We start from the raw sequence: 24,615 nt of genomic DNA, 5'->3' as shown, positions 1-24,615 counted from the left end.
GTACTGGGAAGCATGCTTTGGGAAGGGCAGGTGCAGCGGGATGAGGCTGACAGGCGGGGGTGGGGGGATGGGGGATGGGAGGAGCTTCTCCCTCCCCACACCCTTCAGGGGTCTGCTGAACCTGGGCACTGTCGCAGCCCCAAAGCCACCCAGTACAGACAGCCAGAAGAGGCTGTTGGAGGCGAGATTGGAGTGGGGCCACTGTTTGTGCGGATGTCAGCAGTGGGGAGGAGTGGGAGACCGGACTGTCACTGCAAGGTCTGCACATGGTCACACACAGCCACACATGCTCAGTGGGACCAGGGTCAGCTTTGGCTGGGCAGCTTGTGGTGGTGCAAGCCACCTTGGCCCATCTGGAGGGGATTAGGGCTCTGGCCAACAAGGTCAGCTGGCCCTTTTCTGGCTAAAGCCTGCTCAGTGTTGGCCAGGAAGTCTGAGGACTGGGCCAGTGGAGCCGGGTCTGGGGGGGGGGGCAGTGAGGAGGGAGGATGGAGTGTGGTGAAGCACAGGTGGCCTTTTTGGCAGCCCCAGCCCTGGCTCTGGAAAGTCTGGGCAGTTTGCAAAACCCTCTGCGTCCGTCTCATTGACCCATACGAATGAGGCAGTGAGGCAGGTACCTTTGGCCTTCGATGGTTAGATATTCAAGGCCCAGGGAGGGTAACAGATGGACCTGCGACCACTCATCACATCTGGTTCTTTCTGGGGCCTTCAGGGTACAGTAAAAACTGCTGAACCTTCCTCTTCCTCCAGGAGGTGCAGGCACAGTTGTGCAAGGAGGTGCATTTGGTGTTTCCTACCTCTCTACCAGCCTTCACTCTGCTCTGTGTGTCCTCAGTTCCCTTCCCCTGATACCAGGCATGTGCTTGAGAAAGGTATCCTGTAACAGGTTCAAAGGAAGGAGTTAGGGCCTTAAAGGGTTAGGGCTCCCGGGAGAGCTAGCATTTTCTGACTAGGACAAAGCTGAACGTAAGTCTTGCTCAGATACGGGATTTTTAAAGTCTGCAGCCTTTGCTGGTCCCTCGTGCGTCCGCTCCTCGCTCAGCCAGCAGGGGCTGTTCTGGAGGAGCTGTGGGCCAGTGCCATTGGAGACAGGACCTCCCAGTTTGAGAAGTCACTGAAATGATGTCATCTCCCCAAGCCTCAGTTTTCTTATCCAAAAAATGGGACGACCTCCACCCAACTCCCAAGGCTGTGAGGTGACTACATGGAATGATGTGTCATCGCTGAGCAGAGCATGTCAGAGATGGGAAGATTATCTCAGTTCCTGAGGGAGCCAGCCAGGCTGTGAAGGAGGTGTAAGGGGGAGACGGTTGGAGGGGGCTGGCGGGGCTGGCAGAGCAGGTGTGAAGGCTCTCCCTCAAACCCAGAGGACATCTTAGACACACTTAGGCCTAACTTCTTTGTTAGGAAACTGAGGCCCAAGGAAAGGAATTTCTTGTCCCTCTCATTCTCCTCCCTGCCTAAGGTTATTCATCTAATAAAGATTTATTAAGTACCTACTATGTGCCAAACATGGGACCAGGCTCTGGTGAGCAAAATGGACATAAAGTCTTGCCCGAGGGAACATAGAGCCTAGAGAGGGGTTTCATTACTACAAACGTAAACCTATAATCCGAGTCTGGGTGAAGCCTTTGAGGTTCCAGATTCTTGTCTAGCTCTGCACTGTGTCCTCAGCACCTTGACACTTAGTAAGCACTACAATACTTGCTGAAAAGGCCATTCTGAGGAGGTGATGGTGGAGCTGAGACTTGGAAGGTAGGAGTTAAAGAGGGTTTCACCCTTTTTTTTTTGCCTTCTCTGTAGGTCTTGCCTCCCTTCTCCCCCTACCCACTCAGGCTAAGAGAGCATCTGAGGCGGGGTCCCCTGGTGCCCCCACCCAGGGATCAGGATGCTTTAGGGGGCAGGTCACCCCAGGTCCCAAGGCCAGAGAGGTAAATGTGTCTGCCCCACACCCTGCCACCTTCCTGGGTATGCTCTAGAATAGAGCTCAGCCCAGAGACAGGGGTGGCCTGGATGATGGATGGAGGTGTGGGACCTGCTGACCACCAGGATACTTGACCATTGGGCTGGGCAAGCCTCTCTGGGCTCATTGTACCCTCTGCAAAGAGGGGATGATTAAAGTCCCTACGTCCTGGTGCCAGCCCTGGGGCTTCTTGACGCTGTGGGGGAAGGGCAGGCCGACCAGGCAGACTGCGGACCTGCGGGAGGGATGAAGGTGTCAGACACGTGGAGTGAACCATAAATAGGCCCCTCTCCCAGAAGACCGCTGAGAGTTCAAGCCTGGCGCGGCACACGCGGAATGAGAGCAGACTCCCGCCAGGAGGGAAAGGCACTTAAGGGATCTGCTCATTAGCATGCAATGCAAATGAGCTCGGCCTCATTTACACAACTCGGTGCCCGGATTTGGCGAAAGGGCAACCCGAGAGGCTGCAACCCCTCGGCGCCTCCCCACTGCACTCGCTGCAGCCCGCCCTCGAGGGGGCTGAGACACCCACCCCGGGCGGCCGGAGGCACGCGGGGGCTGCTCGGGTGGCTCGGGGGGAGGGGGGCGGGGACGGGAGATCATCCGGTCCACGCTTCTGCCTCTCCGCAGTGGCGTCAGCGCCCCGAAGTCTCGGGACCCAGCACTGACTGACCTTCTTGGTCCCGCCGCCCTATCCACCTTCCCAGAGGTGGGGAAGTGCTTTCCGGACGTCTAATGCTCGACGCCCTCTCCGCCCCACCTCGCTCCAGCGCCCAGCGCTCCCGCGGCGCTCTGCACCCGGGCACCTACAGCCTTTTGGGGCGGCGCTGGCGGTGAGAGGGAGCAGGAGCTGACTGAGCCCGGGGACTCGCGAAGGTGGGGCGGGGCGAGGTTCCCGGGGCACACGAGCGTGTGCGCGAGTGGAGAGCTGCAGACACTCGAGGACCCGCTCCCCCGGTAGCAGAGGTGTGCGAGAGCAGCCACGAGAAGCTCCTGTCCTGCGGCTGCCTTCCCAGCCGTACTGGAACTCGAGAGGGAAAAACTGAGACACGGGGTGGGAGGTTGGTAAGACCTTGCAGGCCAAGAGCCAGCAAAGCCCAGCTCCGTGCTTCCACTCCCTCCTACACACCCGAGGCCCCCGCGGGTCCCTTCGAGGGAGCTTCTCTCTGCTCCTCAGCTGATCTTGGGGACCTGGACTCTGGGACTGGCTTGACCTGTTTGGGGCCACGTGTTCGAGCTCGAAGCCCCTGCGAGAGATCCACGGCCTCCAAAGGATCCCTAGGGGCAGAGAGGAGGAAGCTCAGGAGTGTTGACCTGAGGTCAGGGTCGGCGGCTTAGCGTTAGGTCAGGGTCAACGTCGCAGAAGTGGACCTGGGAGAGGGGTCTACATAAGGAGGTTGGTGGAAACCACGCCCAGACCTTGCTTGCCCCGGACTTTCCTAGGCTCCGCCTGTTTCTCCAAGCCTGAAGCCCCTACCCCCGGGGACATCCTACTTTGCTCCTCCCCTTCTTCAGTCGCGCTCCCGGGCTCGACTCCAGGGTAGGCGATTAATCCGGTGGACACCCAGGGTTTCGCTCTGGGGACCCTGGTCACCACCCACAGCCCCGGCCGCCAGCCTCTCTTCTGCCCAGGCCCGCCCAGAGCTGGGCCCCGCCCTCCGGCTGCGGTCCAATTCAGGGGTCTTGGACAAAGGATGCCCCGGGGCCCGCAGCGCTATCCCGGGACCCGGCGCCGAATACTCTGATTCCCCGGGGCTCCCTCCAGGGGAGTCCCAGAGACCCCAGCGGCCAATAGGAAAATGGGTTCGGTCTGGGTAGCCGTCTAATTGGCTCTGGCCTTCGGGAGCGGACCCAGGGGCAAGGGGAGGGGAGAGGGGCGGTCCTGGGCTTCAGGGTGGGAACCGGATTCCAGCTGTGGTTCTCTCCCCCGGAGCCCCCGCCCGCACTGCCACGGCGGCCCGCCAATGGGCGCGGGGCTCGGGGCCGGCGGCGCGCAGCGATTGGCTGCGAGGCTGGCTGGGGAGAGGCGGGGCCGAGGCTTGAAGTTGGAGTGAGGGATCCAGCTGTGGTGTGCGCCGGGCTCCTCGCGGCCGCTTTCGCTCGCTCGCTCCGCGTCTCGGCCGGAGGAGGAGGCAGTGGCGCCGGCGACAGCTACGGCAGCGGCAGCCACCGCGGCGGCTGCGGCGGCGGCATCTCCGCCTCCACCCCCGCCCGGGACGGCCCCCCACCGTCTCCCCGCCCCTCCCGGACCGGGAGCCCGCCGCGGGGCGGAGGAAGGAGCCGCCCCCCACCCCCTTCAAACCCACCCCCAAAGAGATCTCTCTTCCCCTCCCCCCGCCGCCGCTGGCGCGGAGCCGGGACGATGCTGACCCCTTAGATCCTGCTCCAGCTGCGCCGCAGGAAGAGGGGGCGCCCCTCCCCCGTACCCCCTGTTCTCCGACCCCCTTCTCTCTCCCCCTCTCCCGGCCGCTTCGCCGAAGGTAGCGCCGAATCGGGCGACTGGAGCCTGGGCGCGAAGCGAAGAAGCCGGAACAAAGTGAGGGGGAGCCGGCCGGCTGGCCCGGGGGGCCCCAGGAGCCCTGGGGAAGCGGGACTCGCGCCGGGCGGGGCTTCCCTGCGACCCGGCGCCCCGCGGGCAGCATGCCCCTGCGGGCAGGGAGAGCTGGGCTGAACTGGCCCTCCCGGGGGCTCAGCCTGCGCCCTAGAGCCCCCCAGATGCGCCCCCGCCGGGGCCCCCCGGTTGCGTGAGGACACCTCCTCTGAGGGGCGCCGCTCGCCCCTCTCGAGACCGCCCGGGGCCCCGGCTGGCCAGAGGATGGACGAGGAGGAGGATGGAGCGGGCACCGAGGAGTCAGGACAGCCCCGGAGCTTCATGCGGCTCAACGACCTGTCGGGGCCCGGGGGCCGGCCGGGGCCGGGGTCGACGGAAAAGGACCCGGGCAGCGCGGACTCCGAGGCGGAGGGGCTGCCGTACCCGGCGCTGGCCCCGGTGGTTTTCTTCTACTTGAGCCAGGACAGCCGCCCGCGGAGCTGGTGTCTCCGCACGGTCTGTAACCCATATCCTCCAGGGCACGACGGCCGGGTTGGGGGGTCCGCAGGGGGGCGGGCCGAGCCGCCGGAGGGGACCGAAAGCCAGGTGAGTCGGAGAAGTGAGCCTGGAAGGTGGGCAGATGAGAGTGGGGGGGGGGGGCGCTGCTCAGGGAGGGAGGGGGCTTCAGAGTGGGAGCGGAGCCGCGAGCAGGTTTGGCTGGTACCCCAGACGAGCCCCACCTCGGTACACACACCTCAGTCCTCCTTGGGGGGTTGGGATCCAGGCCAGGAAAAGAGAGGAGACGTGCCCCGCCGGTTTGTAGCTGGATGCTCTCCAGATGTGGGCAGGGGAGGGTCGTCATCCTCCAGATGTGGGAAGCTTCGGGAGCCTGGGAGCTCTACTCCGCCCGCCGCCCGTTAGCGAGCTGGGTTTGGTTTCCGACTTTGGGGGGTGGGGTGGGGAGGAAGCTGCGGGGACGGGGGAGGGGGACTGCAATCTCCTGGGTTTCCCTCCTGCCCGCCCCCCCCCCCCCCCACCGGCTTCAAAGTTTGAGGTGGATTCTAGGGTCTGATCCCCACCCCCAACCTGGTCCTTGAGGCTGAGGTTTTTACTGACCCAGAGGGAGATGTTGGGGGTGGGGGGGCGGGGACCGGGTCCTAACTCCCCCACCCCCACCCGCGGGTTGGAGGCACAACAAGGAGATTCCGGCGGCGGCTGATGTCAGGGGCGCAGAATGAGAACAAGATGTGGTGAAGGGGAAGCTGTCTGCCCCCAGAGCCGGAGTAGAGACCCTTTCAGCTGGAGCCCAGTGCCCGGAGTGCCTCCTTTCTCCCCAATTCTTTATTCAGTGCGGGGTGCTTAAGGGTGGGTTGGGGAGTTTTGTGCTAGATTTTTTCTTGTAGAGGGAAAGACTGTGGCCAGTGCTTTGGCAAAGCGGGGGATGGGATTGAACGGGTCCAAGTTACCCTTTCACAAACACAGAATGCTCCCGCCTGAGGGCAGAGCAGGTATGGGAGACCGCAGCCCTCCAAGAAAGTATTGGGGGAACCGCGAGCCTGTGAGCCGGTCGGCTGGGGAAGACTCGGGTCCAGCACCCCGGAGGGTCTGCTCCTTGGCTGGGTGTGTGGAATGCAATCCCCACATTTCAGGGAGATAGACTTAGCACTGCGCCCTGTTCTCTGCCTGGTCTGGGGTGGCATGGGAGACCCCAACCCCCCTGCCCCCCTGGCCTCTTCTCCTCAGCTCCTAGCACAAAGCGCTGCTTGACTACTGCCGGGTTCCAGGCTCCGGGTGGGTCCCGTCACTGCCGGAAGGAAAGGGGAGGGGGGGGGTGTGCTGCCATCCCAGGTCTTGACAGCTTCTCCTGACTCCTTCCTCCTGGCTCAGAGGCTCTTTTGCACCAGGGTGGGGGACCTCAGGTTTCCCTTGTAACCCCTGAGAGCCCAACCGGGACTCTGCTTTGGGGAAGGTGTGGGGGGGGAGCCTGGTGCCGCCTCACTCTGCAGTTCGGCTGCCTCTAGTGCGCAAAGCAGGGATGTGAGCTTGGGTCCCCCCCCCCCAACCCCCATCCTCTATACCCCGCGGGTCTTTAGGAAGCCCCCCTCGTGACACCCTCTCTCCATCGCTTGCCCCTTCTTTTTTCTCTGAGCTGCCGAAAGAGAGAGGTAGGAGGTCTCAGAGAGCTCTGACTCCTCCCCTACCCCCGAGGCCCCTTTCTCCATGGCAGAGAGGGACCTGGGGAACAAATGTCTGTGAGAGGATGAGCTCAGCACATCCTTCCTCTCAACCCCTCACCACCTGCCCTCTCCAGGAATGGGGAGTGAAAGCACCATTCCCTTCTCCTGGGGGTCCAGGGGAGATAGTGAGACCTTGCCTCCCCTCTTCCTCTAAAACAGCCAGACCTCTGGGCCAGCATCTCCCCACCTGCCCTACCTCTAGGTGCTAGTGGATGGTCTGGGTGCAGATTCCTTCCTTGAGGGGCTCTGGGAGGGAGCAAGTGGAGAGGGCTGGAAGGAGGGAAGAGAGGTGGGACCCCAGGGCTCGTCTTGGGGATGGAAAAGCAGGCCTACGCCTGGGGTGGTGGGAGTCTGGGGTGTGGGGCATTGGCAGCACTGGGTCTAGACAAGTCGCTAAGCCTGGGTTGGCTGAGGATGGGCTGAGAGAACAGTGTCTTGGCAAAGGAACTGCCTAAGCCGTGCCCCACCAATCCCATCACACCTGAGTGTCAAGGGAAGCCTGTCTTTTCATGGCGGGGGGGGGGGGGGGGCGGGGGGCTCTGAGCTGACTCCTGGACCTCAGGCTTTCCCTTCTCTCTTTTTGGTGTCGGTGCACCTCCGCCTGACTCCACAAGGTCCTCTGCACCTCTGAGTCTGAGGGACATAGGGGCACCTCCCCCACTATCTGAAGCCAGTTCCACTTTTGTTGGCATTCTTCTCAGCCCCTCCTTTTTGAGCCTCTTGAGGACACCAGGTTTCCTAGAGAGGAGATTTAGACCCAGGTAGGAAGGTGTGTGTGTGTGTGTGTGTGTGTGTGTGTGTGTTGGGGGGAGGGGAGGGCAGCAAAAGGAAGAGAGGCTCAGAAGTGCACTTGCTGGGAAGACCAGGGGTACTCACATCAGAAGGGCCCCCTCCTCCCCGGTTATAGGGGAGCGTGTTGGGCTTTCCAGTGTGTGTTTCTTGAAGTGTGAGGGAGTGTGGCGCCCCTCCCGGAAAGGAGATCCTGAGCATTCCCTCTCCGGCTGTTGTGTCACATCTGGAAGTTTGTGTAGGAGTTTCTCCAAGCTCAGAGCCCAGCACAGCTTTTTCTCATTTGGAAATCACAGGCTGGCATTTGGGATGCCGAGAGGGGGAGCGGGAGGGGGGCCAGAGGGGGAGAAGGGAGTCTGCCAGGAGTAGGGGAAGGAGAAGGGGGAGGCCCGAAAGGCAGGAGCCCTAATGGCTTCCAGAAGTGAGTGTGAGTGTGTGACTGCATCACTGTGTGTGTGTGTCTGGAGGGGAGGGGGCACCGGGAATTTCTGGAGTTTTCCTTGCCACTGTCCCAGTGCCCCAAGTTTGCCTGTGTCTCTTCTTACCTTCGGGAGAAGTCTCCCTTTTGGTCCTCAGAGGAAATGGGAGGGGGGGTGTTCTTCCTGTCTCCTCACCAGTTCCCTCGTCTCATTTTAAAACTCCAGACTCTCCAGAGGGGTTCTGGGTAGGAAGGTTGAGGCTGGGGAATGGGACAGGACTGGGGAGGGCAGAGCATCCCCTAGCACTCCTTCTGCCCCGGGCCCACCTTCCTTCCGGGTCACACACCCGGTCTACTCCACAGAACTGTTGGGGGACTCCCCATCACCCATGGTGCCAGCTGGAGCCATTCCTGGGATTACCCCCACCACTCAACCCCCCCTCACCCCTCGCCTGCTCCCGCCCCAGCCCTCACCCCGCCCTGCCTGCCTCAGCCAGGGTGGCGACAGACACAACTACTCACACGTGTGTGTGCGCGCGCGCGCGCGCGCGCGCACACACACACACACACACACACACACACACAGTCACAGACATTTGAATCAGATTTCTGGCCTATTTCCCCTTCCAAAGATTCCAACAGGCCGGCTCTCTCTTGTGTCTCTGGGTCTCACGTCTCTGTCTCTGGGTGGGGCCGGCTGCCTTTCTTTGGGCTTCAGTTTTCAGTTCAGCTGGAAACCTCTCTCCCTGCACGCCCACAGGCTGGAGCGCAGGAGACCACTGGGGAACGGGCTGTGGGAGTGGGGGCTTGGCTGGAGGGAATCCCCCTTTCGGTCTGCCCGGTGCCAGCCACATGGCCGAGCCCCCGTCTCCCACCCTACCCCCTGGGAGTGCCGTTTCCCATAGACGCCAGCCTCTCGTAGGGTGGACCAGACTAGGATCCCACCTTCCCAACTCATACTGGGAGGCCAGGATTCCTGGGACCAGGCCCGTCTCCTCCTCAGTGCTGCGCAGTCTCAGATTTCCAGGCCCCAGTTGGGAAGGGGGGCAGCTGGAGGGCCTGCTTCCCTTCTCAGTCACACCCGGGCCCCCACGTGCCCCTGGAGGTGCCCCCCCTCCTCCCTCCTCTACCCACCCCCCTCTCCCTTACAGCTGCCAGGCTAGGCAAGGGCACTAGATAAAGCCCCACGGAGAGGACTCAGTTGGGCAGATAACACGCTCCAGGAGGAGGAGGGATGGAAGTGTGTTTCCTCGCCCTGCCATTTCCTTTTTCTCTGCTTTTGATGGTGGGCTGTGGGGAGAAGAAAGCCTCCCCTCTCCTACCCACCTCCCCCTTTGGGATCCACTCCAGCCCGGACAGTCACCATAGCAACAGTAGACATGTGACCGCACAGGTCTCTCATAGTCACTATGGCAACCAGTGTCCCCCGTTCCCTTGGTTGCCATGGGGATTTGTCACATGGTTTCCCCCCAACCTGATAACCTGTGGGTCCTCCTGCTTTCCCTTCCCTGCATGAGGACAAGACAGCAGTCTGGCTAAGGGGAGTTCATGTGTGAGGGGTCCCTTTTAGTTGCCATAGCAACAAATCCACACCACCTGGTGACACATCCTCCTGTTGTTATGGCAACAGAGGAACATCACACAGTGACATAAGGCCATGTTCCCAAGGAAACAAGCCCTACCCTGAGAAGGGTGAAAGACCCCCATCCCCACTGATTACTTCCCAGTTCAGATTGTCCCAAATTTCCCCCTGCTTTGGTGTCTTCCCTTGTCCGTTTACATTTCCCTGAAGGGAAAGGGGAAGGTAGAGAGCAGACAGGATGTACCTGGGAGTAAAGCTAAATTGCCAGGGGGGTTTCTGTGGTTAAGAGCTGGAGATGGGGTTATTTGGAGGTAGAATCTAGCTATAAGAGGCGCCAGTGTGAGCATGTGTAAGGTGGGGACAGGAGTCCCAGCTCCTCTGTGGTGTCACTTCTGCCCCTCACTCCCCCCACGCCCACCCCAAGTTATCAATTTATCACTGTTGAGGCAGACAAGGCAGGAAAACATGAATGGGGAGATACACCCGGTTTCTAAGCAGGGAGATTGATTGATTGCTTGCTTGCTTGATTGATTGATTCATTCATTCATTTTCCCAATGCATTGACCATCGACTACGGGACAGGCACTAGTGTAAGCTTCGTACGAGCTGTAAAATCAGAGTGTGCCTGCCTCAGCAAGGGAGACAAGACTAGTGCACAGATGGCTTGGTGGAGTCACTGCCATTGGAGGGGTCCAAACAGGTGTTCCAGGAGCTTTTCCCAATGGAACTACCCACATTCCCCCTTGCGGAGGTAACTGCTCAAATGGGTCCCTTTCTGCCGAGGACAGGAGGGGGTAGCTCGGGGCAGGCAGACTGGTTCTTGAGGGTAATTGTGTCCTGCTCTTTCCCGATAATCACCCTCAGAGAGCTCCCTCCCTATCCTCCTTTTTCCAAGGTGACCCCTGGCTGACCCCATTCTGGGGAGAGATCCATTGGGCTCAGGCTCCACTCTGGAAAACAGCTCCATGGAAACAGAGCACTCTTTATTTACCTCGTCCATCTACTTACCCCAAAAACCTAGAACTATTTTTTTTTTTTTTTTTTTTTTTTTTTTACTCTTATTCTTGTGAGGAGGAGGTGGAGGCAGGGGAAACTGTAGTGCCTCTGCCCACGTGGGTGCCTGTCAGTGGGCAGGGATGTGAAGGCAAACCGCCTGGGTGGCAGAGGAGGCCTGGGAGGGGGGATTGAGGGCATGGCGGGCCGTTGCAGAGTGGGGTGGCCTGAGCCTCAAGATGGAGATGGGGAGCGGTGGCTGGGACCAGCTGGGAGGAAAGCCCTGGGGTTCCCTGACAGAGCCTTCTCACTCCAGAAGTGGGGCCCTGACAGGAAGATTCCACCTGCTGTAGGCCCTTTGCGCCCCACAGTCTGGCTTCGTGGGTCATGCCATGGGCCGCCATGACACCCTCCTCACCTCCAGCCCCGAGGCCCCTCCTCCGCCCAGTCTCCACTCTCTCCTCCTTTCTAGCCTCTTTGTTTCCCCCACTCTGCATTGTCTTTGAGAAGAATAGGAGGCTGGCTCACTTCTTTGTCAGTCTGGTGTCCAGAACCTTCTAAGGTCCAGAAGCCGCTTTGTACATCCTCCTGTTGATGGGCTGGAAGTGAGTCCCTTAATAAAACCCACTATGTGGAAAAACTCAGGGCCTGTGTGTGCAGGGTACGTTCTACTCTGTGTGGGCTGGGGACTTCTGTCTAGCACAGGGCCTGATGTGGAGTGGGTCCTCGTTACTTAAATGCGTGAGTGTGTTTGGAGGCGTCTGAGGGCTTCGGGGGGCCAGGGGGCTGGTGGGTGGTGGGAGAGGCAGGCTGAGGCCGTGTTGTGGTGAAGGACCCTGTTGTTTAGTTCCGCCTGTCTGTCTGGTGCCAGGACGGTCCTGACCCCTCCCCCACAGGCCTGGGCAACTATGGAAACAAGTCTCCCAGATGGGGGACTTGGACACCTCAGTCTCATCCTGGCTTCTCCCGTGACCTTCAGCACATGACTTTGGCCCTCTGGGCCTCCGGGTGCTTGGGTTCTGGGGAAGGAAATGGTCTACCCCCGCTACCTCACGGGGCTGTTGCGAGCCTCAGATGTGGCATGGCGTGAAGGTGCTTGGTAAACTGTAAGGCAGGCATAATCCGACTTTAGGTTTGTGTCACACATTCACATACATTATCTCATTTGCTTCTCACATCTTCCCCGTGAGGTAGGGAGAATAGGATTCAGATTCAGCAGCACACTCTCAGTGTCTGGCATTTCCACAAGCTCGATCGATTTTATCCCCCGAGTGGCTTGTGCAAATAGTCAGGGTATTTGTGGCTTTTCCTACTGCACCGCCGAGGAGTCTGGGTCCAGTGGGGTGACGGCCAAGGTGGGCCCGGACCTGGGGTCGGTCAGACATGTGAGCCGGGGTCCTCCCTTCGCACCTGGCTCCACCTCAGATTGGGGGGGTGGGGGTCGTGGAGCGGGAGGCGCAAGGGCAGGTGCGGGGCACGAGGCACGGGCGCGGCTCCAGCCCCGGCCAGCTGTTTCCTTGACCGCCTGGATACCTGGTTTGAGCGCATCAGCATGTTGGTTATCCTTCTCAACTGTGTGACCCTGGGCATGTTCCGGCCATGTGAGGACATCGCCTGTGACTCGCAGCGTTGCCGGATCCTGCAGGTGAGTGTGTGTGCGTGGGGCGGGCGGGGGCGGGGGGGGGGAGGGGAAACCCCTCCCCCTTCTCAGTTTCCAAAACCTCTTGTCCCCACGTCAGGCCTTCGATGACTTCATCTTTGCCTTCTTCGCCGTGGAGATGGTGGTGAAGATGGTGGCCTTGGGCATCTTCGGGAAAAAGTGTTACCTGGGAGACACTTGGAACCGGCTTGATTTCTTCATCGTCATTGCAGGGTGAGGGCCTGGGCTGGAGGTGGGAGAGCAATGACCAGATCAGCCCCGACCCCAGGGCCAGGGTTCTAGGCCCCAGCACGGCCCCCACCCCCGGCCCCTGCCCAGCCCACTTACAACGATGCTTTCTCCTTGGCTGTCCACTAAGGGTCCGAGGCTGTCCGGACCCTCGAGCCTGGACGGTCCTGGTGGGCGAGACAGTGCCTGTGACACTCGAGCCTGTACTTCTGAATTCCATGGCCCCTGAATCCGTCCCCTCCTCTGTTTATTCTCTGATGGGGAGCTGTCCTTGGCTTGGGGGTGGGCCTTGCCCCCAGACAGAGAGCCGGCTCTTCAGGGCCCCTTGGTGGAGGTGGGGGAGGGGTCAGAGGCTGTGCTGCCCCACCGCAGCAGGATTCCTCATTGACCTCTTTTGACCCCCACGGCGGCCTCAGACTCAAAGGGCCTCCCTTTGGGCCCCTCCCTGCAGGATGCTGGAGTATTCGCTGGACCTTCAGAACGTCAGCTTCTCAGCTGTCAGGACAGTCCGTGTGCTGCGACCGCTCAGGGCCATTAACCGGGTGCCCAGTGAGTGACCCCTTGGCCCTCAGCCCCTGCACAGGGAGCCCCAAGAGGAAATATGGAACCCCCAGACCCCACCCCTACCTTCTGACCACTCATAGGCCTGGCGTTCTGAGGCAGACCTCATCAGAGAAGGGCTCGGGATGGGGGTGGGGGAACCAGGGCCCCTGGAGCCGAATGGAGCCCCCACACCTGGCTGTGGCACTGGGAGAGTTAGCGGGAAAGACCCTCCCCCTTGTTTCAGACTGATTTGGGGTCAGAGTCTCAGAAATGTCTCAGATGACCCCTCCCTTCAGCTAAAAGATCACTCCCTGCAGCGGAAGGGGGGTGGAGAGTGGGAATGAGGAGAGGCCGGTAGGCCAGGAGGAGTGGGGACAAAGCGTAATGGCCTTTCCTAGCCAGAATGGCCTCTCACGCAGTCTGGTTCTCATTGGTGAGCCCACACTGGCCACACCGAGCATGACTTCTCTCAAAGCAAGGCCACTCCATGTCTCATGCTCCGCCTGTGTCCCCTTCCTCCTTCCCACTCCCTTCCAACCCACTGCCGCAACTGACTGCCGGGACCATTATCTAAATTAAACCGCATTGGTTTCCCGAGCCAGCCAAGCTTTGGCAGCCCTAGCTCCCCCTACATCCTGCCACCCCCCCCCATTCTTACTCAGGCCCCCTATGCAACTCCCCAACCTACACAAGCTGCAAATGGTCTCCACTGCAGTTCCAGAAATGAGGGGTAGGGGCATGTTTGGGGGTTTCTGTGCCTGATGTAGCAGCAACCCCCTGTGCGGTGCGGTGCGTGCGTGTGTGCGTGCGCACGTGCGCGTGTGTGTGTGTGTGTGTGTATGAGATGCGGCTGCTTTCGGGTGGGCAGAGCTGCTCGGTGTGCTGGGGTGTTAGTGTTAACGGAAGTTCTGGACGAGGGACAGGCTATCACCCCCGCTCCCACCCCAGGTGATGGTTGGCAGATTTATAGGCCGCTGTCTAACCACCGGTGTAATTCCCTTAATGCAAACCCTGAGGAATTGATCTCAGTTGGAGCACAGAGGAGCCGAAGGAGGATGGGGCTGGAGGGCTGGGGGCGGGGGTGGTGGTGGTGGTGAGGGACTGAGTGAGAAGTCCGGGCCAGAATGGCTGGGCAGGGTGGCTGCAGTCACCAAGAGGGTTAATTGGCTGCTGCTTAGAAGCTTTTTCCCTGGAGGGGCAGGGGGCCACGAGTGGCACTTTGGGGGTCAAACCGGTCATTAGAGGTCTGTGTGCTTAACAAGGGCTTAATGGCCCGGGGGTTGGTTCAGACCATGTGGGGGTGGTCCCAGACCTGGAATGGGGAGGGAGGGCAGTATCTCCAACAAGGCTTGTTGGGGCACAGCTGTGGTGGCTGTTCCTGCAGAGGGACTTGTTAATTGATGGCCACTTGGAAAGATGGCCTTGTGTCTCCTCGCGTCCCGATGTGGGGATCTGTATCAAGCAGAGAATGGACTAGGGGCAGGGGGCTCAGAACCATGGTGAAGCTCGGGGGCATCTGGACTCCTGCTGAAGGGATGGCTCTCAGAGTGAGAGCCTGTCAGCTGGTGTCCCTCCTGGAGTTCCCTGCCTCAGTTTCCCCAGTGACTACAGTGGTGATAACTTAGAAAGGTCAGGTGACTGTTGGGTGAGAGAAGGAAGTAGGAGAAGAGTGTGTGTGTGTGTGTGTGTGTGTGTGTGTGTGTGTGTGTGTGTGTTGGGGGGTAGGATCCAGGGACAGAAAGCTGGGCAGCTCTGTGATGCTGGACAAGTCATGTCAGTCCTCTGGGCATCCTCGATCCTCCTCTGTAAGCTGAGATGATGTGGGGAGTTAGGTGGGGAGCAGTGCAGGAGAGAGCTCTGGAAACCTCCATCTCTGTGTCTCATCCTTGGTGGTACCGTGCCCTGATTACTACGGATGGGCCAAGACGGGTAGTGGGCAGGGGCTGGGGGCTGCCGGGGCTGCCGGTGGAGTTAGAGGCGTCTACCGGTCTCCTCGCCAGCTTGAGCCGGCTGTCTGTGCCCCGGAAGCCCCGAAGGGCCTCCTCTGGGAGTGCTGCCTGGTCCCCCCCAGCGTGGCTTCTGCCCCACAGGCATGCGCATCCTTGTCACGCTGCTGCTGGACACACTGCCCATGCTGGGCAACGTCTTGCTGCTCTGCTTCTTCGTCTTCTTCATCTTCGGCATCGTTGGCGTCCAGCTGTGGGCAGGGCTCCTTCGTAACCGGTGCTTCCTGCCGGAGAATTTCAGCCTGTGAGTGTTGCCCAGAGTGGGCGTGACCTGGGAGTGGTTGCGGGGAGGGGGGGGGGGGGGGCCCGACCACAGTCCCTGTTGCCGTTGACATTTCCGTCCTCACACCGGTGCCATGTCTGGTTCTCAAACTTGGCTACGCATTGGAGTCCTTGCGGCCTGGGTCCCGCCCCCCACAGACTCTGATTTCCTCTGTCTGGGGTTCAGCACGGGCGTGGGGAGCCGCACAGGCTCCACAATGAGCCTCATGTGCAGCCGCGTGGGAAAACCATCCATCTGGGACGTAACCTTCCATCAGCCCGACTCTGGAGTTGCACACTCAGTCCACACACTCCTGGTGCCCTCCAACCTACACCCACAGGCCCCCTGCCCCTGCCTGGTGCGTGCCCGGCTCTGCCCCCTGCCTTGCTCACCCTGCGGGTCTCAGTGCGCCCACGCGGCTCGTCCGTCCTGGGCCCTCTCCCTGGAAGCCCCCTGCCCCCAGCTCCTCCCTGTCCCCTCTGCAGCCCCCTGAGCGTGGACCTGGAGCGCTACTACCAGACGGAGAATGAGGACGAGAACCCCTTCATCTGCTCCCAGCCGCGGGAGAATGGCATGCGCTCGTGCAGGAGTGTGCCCACGCTGCGCGGGGAGGGTGGCGGCGGCCCCCCCTGCGGCCTGGACTATGAGGCCTACAACAGCTCCAGCAACACCACTTGCGTCAACTGGAACCAGTACTACACCAACTGCTCCGCAGGGGAGCACAACCCCTTCAAGGGCGCCATCAACTTCGACAACATCGGCTATGCCTGGATTGCCATCTTCCAGGTGGGGTGGCCTGGGCACGGGGAGGTTCCCCAGAGTGCAAGCGCCAGGATGCAGTCTGGCCTCAGAGCGGCCGTCCTCAGGGCTGGGATGGGGTCGGGGCCTCCGAGGGGGCCGCAGGAGGCTTTAGGGGGCCCCAAACCAGCCTGTCCCTCTGCACTCTCCCCAGGTCATCACGCTGGAGGGCTGGGTCGACATCATGTACTTCGTGATGGATGCTCATTCCTTCTACAACTTTATCTACTTCATCCTCCTCATCATCGTGAGTGCTCCTTGGGCCCCTGTGGGGATGAGGGATCCTGGGGACACAGGGTGGGGCGCCCAGAGAGGGGAAGGCCTCCTGGGTCTGAAGTTCTGGCTCTCAGGACAGGTCCCATAGAGAGGCAGGCAGAGAGAGAGGGCACCTGTCATGAGGAGTCAGGAGGAAATCCAAGGTCGAGGCTGGGTTCTATCATTTACTACCACTTACGACCTCTGGCAACATCATTCCCCATGAGGCCTCCAGCCCCGCTTTAGGCCTCAGTAAAAAGGGCGATTCTCAACCCAAGCTGGCATCACCTCTCTCAGGGGGCATTTGGAAATGGCAAACGGTGGTCCTGTTTCCTACAGGGTCTAGGGGAGCACCGCTGGCGTTTTGTTGGGGGGCTGGGGAGAGCTGGCAAACATCCTGAAATGACTGTCCCCCAAACAGAGGACTGTTACCACCCCCCCCCGTTCCCATCACCCTGTGTTGAGTAACAGTGCCTGACCTCTTGTTCCTTCCAGCTCAGAAATCCCAAGTCTTCCTGAGGGCAGAAGGCAGAGGCAAAAGTAGCAATATTTAATAGTTTTAGTCACCAGCATTCATAGTTAATAATTAAACTGCTTCTACTTACAGCTAATATTTATTGAGCATTTACTCTGCGCCAGTCCTGCTCTAAGCACTTTTTCTGTGCTGGTGCATCGAATCCTCACCACGGTCCTGTTATCATCTCTATTTTATAGAGAGGAAACCCACTTGTCTTCATTGGCCTGCCCCGTCACGGGCTTTGCGGGTGCCATGGATTAATCTCGCTGGGCGGGCGTTGGGGTTGATGTGTGCTGTGACATCTGCTACCTGCTTAATCCTCATAGTGCCCTGTGGCGGGGGGGGGGGGGGGGGGGGGGGGAAGGGGGGGGAGGGTGTGGAGTGGAGAGGGTGTGGTCCCACCTCCTAAATGAGAACGCTGAGCCTAGCTACGGACTCCAAGTCCAGCCCTTCTCCATGTCACCAAGAGGCCAGTGACAGAGCCAGAGAGAGAGGGACAGATATGGAGAGAAAGAGACGAAGACGGAGATTAAGATCTACTCGGGACTGGGGCGCCTGGGTGGCTCAGTCGGGTCAGCGTCTGACTTCGGCTCAGGTCACGATCTCACAGCTTGTGAGTTCGAGCCCCACGTCGGGCTCTGTGCTGACAGCTCAGAACCTGGAGCCTGCTTTGGATTCTGTGTCTCCCTCCGTCTCTCTGCCCCTCCCCCACTCATGCTATGTCTCTCTCTGTGTCTCAAAAATAAGTAAACATCGTAAAAAAAAAAAAATCTACTCAGGATTTAGGACAATCTCCAGAGAGAGGTGGAGACAGACTAAGGCAGCTCTTGGTGACAGGCAGAGGCTCTGAGAGAAAGCAAACCCTCCAGGCTATCCCTGCCGCCCCTGCATGTGGAAGGGGGGGGCCACGCCTGGGGCCTCTTCCCCTCCCCCACCGTCACCTGCCACCTGCGGAGTGAGGACAGCACCTCTGGGAAGCGTGGTCTTCTCACTGTGCTTCTCTCCCTGGGCTGGGGGGAGGGGACGGAAGCAGACAGGGAGGTAAGGGGCCTAGTCTCCACCCACACTCTCCGTGAAGAATCTTCTAAACAGCTCTCTGGAATCATACTAGTGAAGCTAATTATCATAATTACTAGGACACAATCTAGAAAAAAAAAAAAATCTGCCTTGTCACCATAAATATTCATTTCCTTCATTCTGGATTGTTGTCCCAGCGATGCCATCCAGGAGTCCCGGAGAAACTGAGGCAGGGAGGTGGGGGACGAGGGAGCGCGGGCGAATTCAAGAGCGGCAGCCTGGCTAGCCTGCAGGGGTCAGGGTCCGGGCCATCGCCCGGCTGGGGGAGGGGAGAGGCACGGGGGTACGCGGCCGCGGCAGCGGTGCCCTTTTCTTCAGGATATCTCCTCTTCCTGTCCCCACCCCAACAGGTGGGCTCCTTCTTCATGATCAACCTGTGCCTGGTGGTGATCGCCACGCAGTTCTCAGAGACCAAGCAGCGGGAGAGCCAGCTGATGCGGGAGCAGCGCGTGCGCTTCCTGTCCAATGCCAGCACCCTGGCCAGCTTCTCGGAGCCAGGCAGCTGCTACGAGGAGCTGTTGAAGTACCTGGTGTATGTCCTCCGGAAAGCGGCCCGCAGGCTGGCCCAGGTCTCCCGGGCGGCGGGTGTGCGGGCCGGGCTGCTCAGCAGCCCGGTGCCGCGCGGCGGCCAGGAGCCCCAGCCCGGCGGCAGCTGCTCTCGCTCCCACCGCCGTCCGTCTGTCCACCACCTGGTTCACCACCACCACCACCATCACCACCACTACCACCTGGGCAACGGGACGTTGCGGGCCCCCCGGGCCAGCCCGGAGATCCAGGACAGGGATGCCAATGGGGCCCGCCGGCTGATGCTGCCACCGCCCTCGACGCCCGCCCTCTCCGGGGGCCCCCCGGGGGGCGCAGAGTCCGTACACAGCTTCTACCACGCTGACTGCCGCCTGGAGCCGGTCCGCTGTCAGGCACCCCCTCCCAGATCGCCGTCCGAGGCGTCGGGCAGGACCGTGGGCAGCGGGAAGGTGTACCCCACGGTGCACACCAGCCCTCCCCCAGAGATGCTGAAGGAGAAGGCGCTAGTGGAGGCGGCCCCCACCTCTGGACCCCCCACCCTCACCAGCCTCAACATCCCGCCCGGGCCCTACAGCTCCATGCACAAGCTGCTAGAGACACAGAGCACAGGTGAGCGCTCTGGGTGGGGCATGCTGGGACCCTTGCCCGGGGGCCAGGTGGGGTCCCGGAGAGGGTTGGGGGCCTGGCGTCCCAAGGACAGGCCTCTGATTTCCGTTCTGCCACTTGAGGCCTTGGGACCTTCGAGCCGTCCCGTCGTGTCTTTGAGCCCTAATGGCCTCATCTGCTAAAACGGGAATCTTAATTCCCACGTTGTAATGGGAACAATATCGATCACGTAATGAGCACCCGATCTGCTCTGCTCTATGAGGTCAACGGGTGTCGACCGATTGCTGAGTGCCTGTCCCATGCTCTGCGGACGGAATCCCATCGGATCCTCTCAACAGTGTAGATGCTGAGCTTTCTTGTTGTCCCCATTTTACTGATGAGGACAAGGAGGCTCGAAGAGGTTGCTTGACTTGCCCAAGGTTGTGCCACTGGGGAGAGGTGACCTCAGGGCCACCTGACGCTGAGGCCCACACACTACATTGTGAGGCCCAGAGGGGCAATGATGTGTGACTGTGGCCAGCAGTGCCCCCCACCCCCACCCCACTGCTAAGGAGACTTGTAAACACGACTTTCATTCCCTCCCCACAGGGAGACTGGGGGCCTGGAGCAGGAAGTTCTCAGGGGGTTGCTAGTCTGGTGGGAGGAACACCCAGCGTCACAAGGGAAGTGAGACACTCCCTGCCTGTAGGCGTCCCCCCCCCACCGTCAGACAGGGGTGGCGGGCCCTCCTCCGAAGACAGACGCACTGCAGCCGAAGCCCAGGGCCTGGGATTCGGGAAGGCTGTGGCACGTAGGAGCAGTGGGATACGTGTGGGAGTCATGCGGGAACGTGGGCTGGGACAGGAAGGTGCCGGTGCGGAATGCCGTGCGAACGGTGCCCGTGCCAGCTTTTCCGCTACCCTGCCATGGGACGTAAGCCAGTCACGTGCATGTGTGTCTCAGCTCCGTCCTGTGTAGAAGGCAGGGCGGGGGCCACCACGGTTGCTGGCGAACCTTCCTGGGTGCAGTCAGAAGGGGGAATGTTTTTGGGTGCTTACTAGGGGCTGGGCCCCGAGCTAGGCACCTTCACTTCATGTACGTGTTTTTCCCTGCGTGCCCTCCGAGGTGCCCTTCAGCTCTCAGATTCTATGATCAAAGCCGATTTAAATGGATGTTGATTGGCGTCTTGGGATAGGTCACTGTGTGCATGAGCGTGTGCGGTCTGGCGTGTATGTATGTGCATGTGTGTGTGCAGGAAGGTGTCCAGTGTGTGTATGTGGGCATGTGCACGCACGTGTTTGATGTTCGTGCGTGTCTATGTACACGTGTGTCTGATATGTGTAGTCGAATGGGTGCACACGCAAGGGTGGTGCCCCTGTCTGGTCAGGACGCGTGCCCACGTGTGCATTGTATCACGTGCATGTATCTGTGCATGCTCGTGGTCGGCTGTGCAGGTGTGTGTGGTTCCCAAACAGTACGTATACGCACACAGTACATGTGTGTATGCAAATGGCCAGTGCACGTGCGTGTGTGTGTCCGGTGTGTGTGTGTGTGTGTGTGTGTACGAGAGCACACATCTGCGGGTGTGTGTCATAAGAATCCCTTGGAAAATGCTACTCAGAGCAGTGCTGGTGCAGGGCTGGCTTTCACGGGAAGGAGAGATGGTTTAGGCTCCTTGCTAAAGGCTCCCAGGACAGGAGAGCTGCCCAGGACCTCAGAGGACATCAAGGCCACCTGCCAAAGCCCAGGACACCCAACAATGACTGTCAGTAGAATGCTATCGGTATTTGGGGGCATTCTGTTGCTCAGGACTGTCCACACTGCCGGCACTAAGTACTCTTGGCCCATGAAGTGCCTAGAACCCCCACCATTGAAAGAACCCCTAACTTCCTAACTCATTTTATTTTATTTTATTTTAATGTTTTTATTTATTTTTGAGACATCGAGAGACAGAGCATGAGCAGGGGAGGGGCAGAGAGAGAGAGGGAGACACAGAATCTGAAGCAAGCTCCAGGCTCCGAGCTGTCAGCACAGGGCCCGATGCGGGGCTCGAACTCACGGACCGTGAGATCATGACCTGAGCCGAAGTCGGACGCTTAACCGACTGAGCCACCCAGGCGCCCCACCTAACTCATTTTATATGTGCTGTGAGGGAAGGGCCGCCCCACGTAGGAAACCCAGCAGCCTCTAACCTCTACCCTCCTGTTGTCCCAGGCGCCTGCCAAAGCTCTTGCAAGATCTCCAGCCCTTGCTTGAAGGCGGACAGTGGAGCCTGTGGCCCAGACAGCTGCCCCTACTGTGCCCGGGTGGGGGCAGGGCAGGTGGAGCTCGCCGGCCACGAGATGCCTGACTCAGACAGCGAGGCAGTTTATGAGCTCACACAAGACGCCCAGCACGGTGATCTCCGGGACCCTCACAGCCGGCACCGACAGAGTCTAGGGCTGGACGCAGAGCCCAACTCTGTGCTGGCCTTCTGGAGGCTGATCTGTGACACTTTCCGGAAGATCGTGGACAGCAAGTACTTTGGTCGGGGAATAATGATTGCTATCCTGGTCAACACCCTCAGCATGGGCATCGAGTACCATGAACAGGTAGGGGCATGTGCAAGGGCATGGGCCCTGGACCTGGAGACCCTCTGCCTTCCTCCCCTCCCGCCCCCGGGTCCCATTTCCTCTCCATGCTGCTAGCCTGATGGCGGGGAGGAGGACAGGAAGGAGGTGCACCAATGTGTGGGGACTTTGGACGGTGAAAACCGATGAATGCCACGCAGTCTGTGTGTTTGGAGGTGGCCCCAGGGCAGGGGCAGGGTCTGAGCTGAGCCTGTTCTATCTGGGAAGGCTTCCCAGAGGAGGTGGGCTTTGAGGGATGTGAGTGAGTGAGGAGCCTCAGGTGTGGGTAAGGCCTCTCTGGAGGGACAAGTCGTTGGAAGAGATTTGGGTCTTTGGAGAAGACACAGAGGGGAGAGAAGGTGTTGGGGGATCCCCCAGCCCAGTGCTGGGTCCCCCCCAGCATCCACCTGACTCAGTAACTGGGAGTGTGACCGACTGGCAGCAGGTAGGGGCGAGGAGGAGAGGGTCGGTGGCGGCGCCTTGGTGGAGCTGAGGCCCGGCCGGTAGGGAGGGAGGCCATCTGCTTCCGGCCTCCATTCCGGGAGCCTTGCTGTGAGTGGGGCGGCTGGGTGGATGAGAATGCCCAGCATGCTGGAGACTTGAAACCATCGCGTTTGAGGAATCGTTCTAAGAACTGGGATGTTTAGTCAGGAGAAGAGGAGGCTCAGCGGGGACAGGTGAGCTGTCTTCAAATATTTGAAGGGCTGTCATGTGGAAGAGGGAGCAGGCTTGTGTCGTGGGGCCGATGGCTGCGAGCAGATGGGATCTGGGCCGAACGGGAGGTGGCTGTTCTCACTCCCAGGGCTGTGCAAGTATGCGAAGGGTGATCTGGGGGACCCCCACCCCTGCCCTCGACCCCCCGCGCTGACTGGGGCCGGGCTTCCCAACAGGGCTCCTTCCAGAAGGTGGCCCTTAGTCCCGGTTTGGCCTTCCGGGTCACCCCCCTTGGCTGATTCTCGGGAAAGGAGGGAGGCAGGTGTTCCTCCAGGCCCTTCTGTGCTCTTTCCTGGGTGTTCCTGCCTCCCGGAGGCTCGGGCAGGGGACTGGGCCGCCAGAACTTGACCTTTCCTGATACAGAACTGAAGGGGTGTGAAGAGGGGGTGGGGGTGGGGCAGGCACTGGCGACACGGGCCAGGTGGTGCTCATGGCGGAGGGGGACGGAGGGTCTGGGTCCAAGCCAGGGCTGGAGCTGATATGAGACGGTCACTTTTCAGGGGGATCAGAGCCCCCTCCCCAACCCTGCCGACCTCCGTGCCTTTCACGTGATGCACGCTCAGCGCCTAACCCAGCTGCCCTGTCCAGCCAGGGGCACGCCGGCCCCAGCCCCGCCTCCATCACCGTCACACCATGTTGGCACCCCTTCCTCCTGCCTCAGGGCTCCGCCTCCCCCCAGGTGGCTATGCCGGATTCCCTCTTTTTGGAGGTGAGGTGCGGGGAGGGGGCAGGACGCCGGCTGCGGCTCCAGCAGGTGGGGAGTACGGCACCGCGGTAGGCGTGTTGTGTCTGGGCGCACGGGGCATGGTGTGTGTGCACACGCCCGCTCAGCCGGCCCCCTGGGGAGAGGTGCTCCACTCTGCCAGGCTGGTGAGGGCAGCCCCTGACCTCCCGTTACCCCGGCTCCGTGAGCCTGGACCTCAGCCTCCCCTCCCTCCCCCCAGTTCTAGCCGTGGTCAGGTGTCCCTCTCCCTGGGGGGCGCTGCATCCCTCCACGTGCCCTAGCGGACGCTGCTGGCGGAGGCTTTGACCGCGCTGGGGAGAAGCTGAGTCACGGAGACCGAGGGCCGATGAAACGGCAGCAGGAAGCCTTTCGGTTAGACGTCAAGAAGGACACCCCCTTGGGGGGGGGAAATAAAAGCCATCTGTCAGGGGTGCCTGCAGCATCTCCTTGCCCAAGTCCCTGAGGAAAGCAGGGGGCACCCCCCACCAAGCCCTCAGTGGCAGGGGGTCCCCCCTGGTGGTGGCGCAGCGTCTGCTCCCGGGAGGGGTCTGTCTCAGTACCTGGTAGCTGCGCGGGCCCCACAGGGGTGAGTGGGAGTCCCCAGCAGGCCGGGCAGATGACTGACTGCTCTCTGCAGCCTCAGGGGCCGGGGAAGAAGTCCCAGAAGCAGCCACGGCCCTGTGCTTGCAGGCACTGCGGCGTGAACGTCCCGCCATCTGCGCCTCGGAGCCTGAGCAGGCGGAGGGGGGCCGGGAGGGGGGTGAGGAGATGCGGGGGCAGAGAGACAGAGACTCAGAGGGAGATGGAGACCGGGAGAGGGGGTCCCAGAGAGCAAGATGAAGACCTGGGGGGAGAGAGGCAGGCACGAAGACGGGAGGACGGAGACGCAAGGACAAGAGGGACAGAGCTACGGAGGGGGCGATGGACACTTGGGGACGAGACAGACAGATGGAGGCACAGAGACATCGGGGTGACAGAGACAGAGATGCGGAGAGGGGTTGCAGGGCTCGGGACACAGGCTCAAATGGAGCCTCCCAGACAGGGAGAGGGGAACCAGGTGAGGAACAAAGTTGGGGGGGCACCTGAGGGGATGTGGCAACAGAGGAGAGGAGCCACAGTGACTTGTGGTCTCCCTGAAGCACCCTGAACGAGGCGACCATGTCCATGGACCCTGGTATTGGTCAGGAGAGGATCCCGGTATTGGGGATCCCCAGCGAGGGGCCCAGCCCTCTTCCCCGCCCATGGCTGCTGCCCTCCCCAGGCCTGTCCTCTCTTACTGTCACCCTACGTTACCCCCCACTTGGTGTTCCTGCCAGGGATGGTGACGCCCTCCTGCCCCTCTCTACCAACAGAGGAAGCCCCCATTTTGTCATACCCAACCCAAGGTAGGCCCCACGCTGTCCATGGCCTCCTGCTTCCCCCAGCCCTTCACCCACTGGCTGGTGAGACCCGCAGGACTGTTTCTCCCAGAGGGACTGGTGAGGAGGACAAGGACACGGGACACTGAGAAGGGAGCAAGAATGTGACTTGAGGACAGAAGTGTCACCTGATGGAGGACAAGCATGCGTGTGCCCCATCCATGAGACAGCAGAATATGGAG

At 60.7% G+C, this 24,615-nt stretch overlaps 1 protein-coding gene across 24 annotated transcripts in view; it reads left to right on the top strand.

Moving 5' to 3' along the window:
* The first annotated feature begins 4,035 nt into the window (after positions 1 to 4,035).
* CACNA1G (calcium voltage-gated channel subunit alpha1 G) overlaps positions 4,036 to 24,615 on the top strand; it is a 62,212-nt gene continuing 41,632 nt past the window's right edge. For 12 of the 24 annotated variants that reach the window (XM_086686973.1, XM_086686971.1, XM_086686980.1 and 9 more), the window contains exons 1-9: positions 4,036 to 5,020; positions 12,046 to 12,157; positions 12,252 to 12,385; positions 12,852 to 12,949; positions 15,034 to 15,193; positions 15,697 to 15,997; positions 16,164 to 16,256; positions 18,209 to 18,992; positions 21,183 to 21,559. In XM_086686973.1, the coding sequence (XP_086543099.1) occupies positions 4,779 to 5,020; positions 12,046 to 12,157; positions 12,252 to 12,385; positions 12,852 to 12,949; positions 15,034 to 15,193; positions 15,697 to 15,997; positions 16,164 to 16,256; positions 18,209 to 18,992; positions 21,183 to 21,559 (2,301 nt within the window). In that variant the 5' untranslated portion in view covers positions 4,036 to 4,778. Of the gene's footprint in view, positions 5,021 to 12,045; positions 12,158 to 12,251; positions 12,386 to 12,816; positions 12,950 to 15,033; positions 15,194 to 15,696; positions 15,998 to 16,163; positions 16,257 to 18,208; positions 18,993 to 21,182; positions 21,560 to 24,615 lie in introns of those variants that run through there. The other 12 variants (XM_086686990.1, XM_086686988.1, XM_086686981.1 and 9 more) reach the window with 3 other exon arrangements.

The sequence above is a fragment of the Puma concolor genome, chromosome E1 (assembly GCF_028749965.1).
Source record: "Puma concolor isolate L17-30 chromosome E1, mPumCon1.1.hap2, whole genome shotgun sequence".
Taxonomy (NCBI): Eukaryota; Metazoa; Chordata; class Mammalia; order Carnivora; family Felidae; genus Puma; species Puma concolor.
The sequence above is the reverse complement of the archived record's forward strand: the minus strand, read 5'-3'. Positions and strand labels throughout refer to the sequence as shown.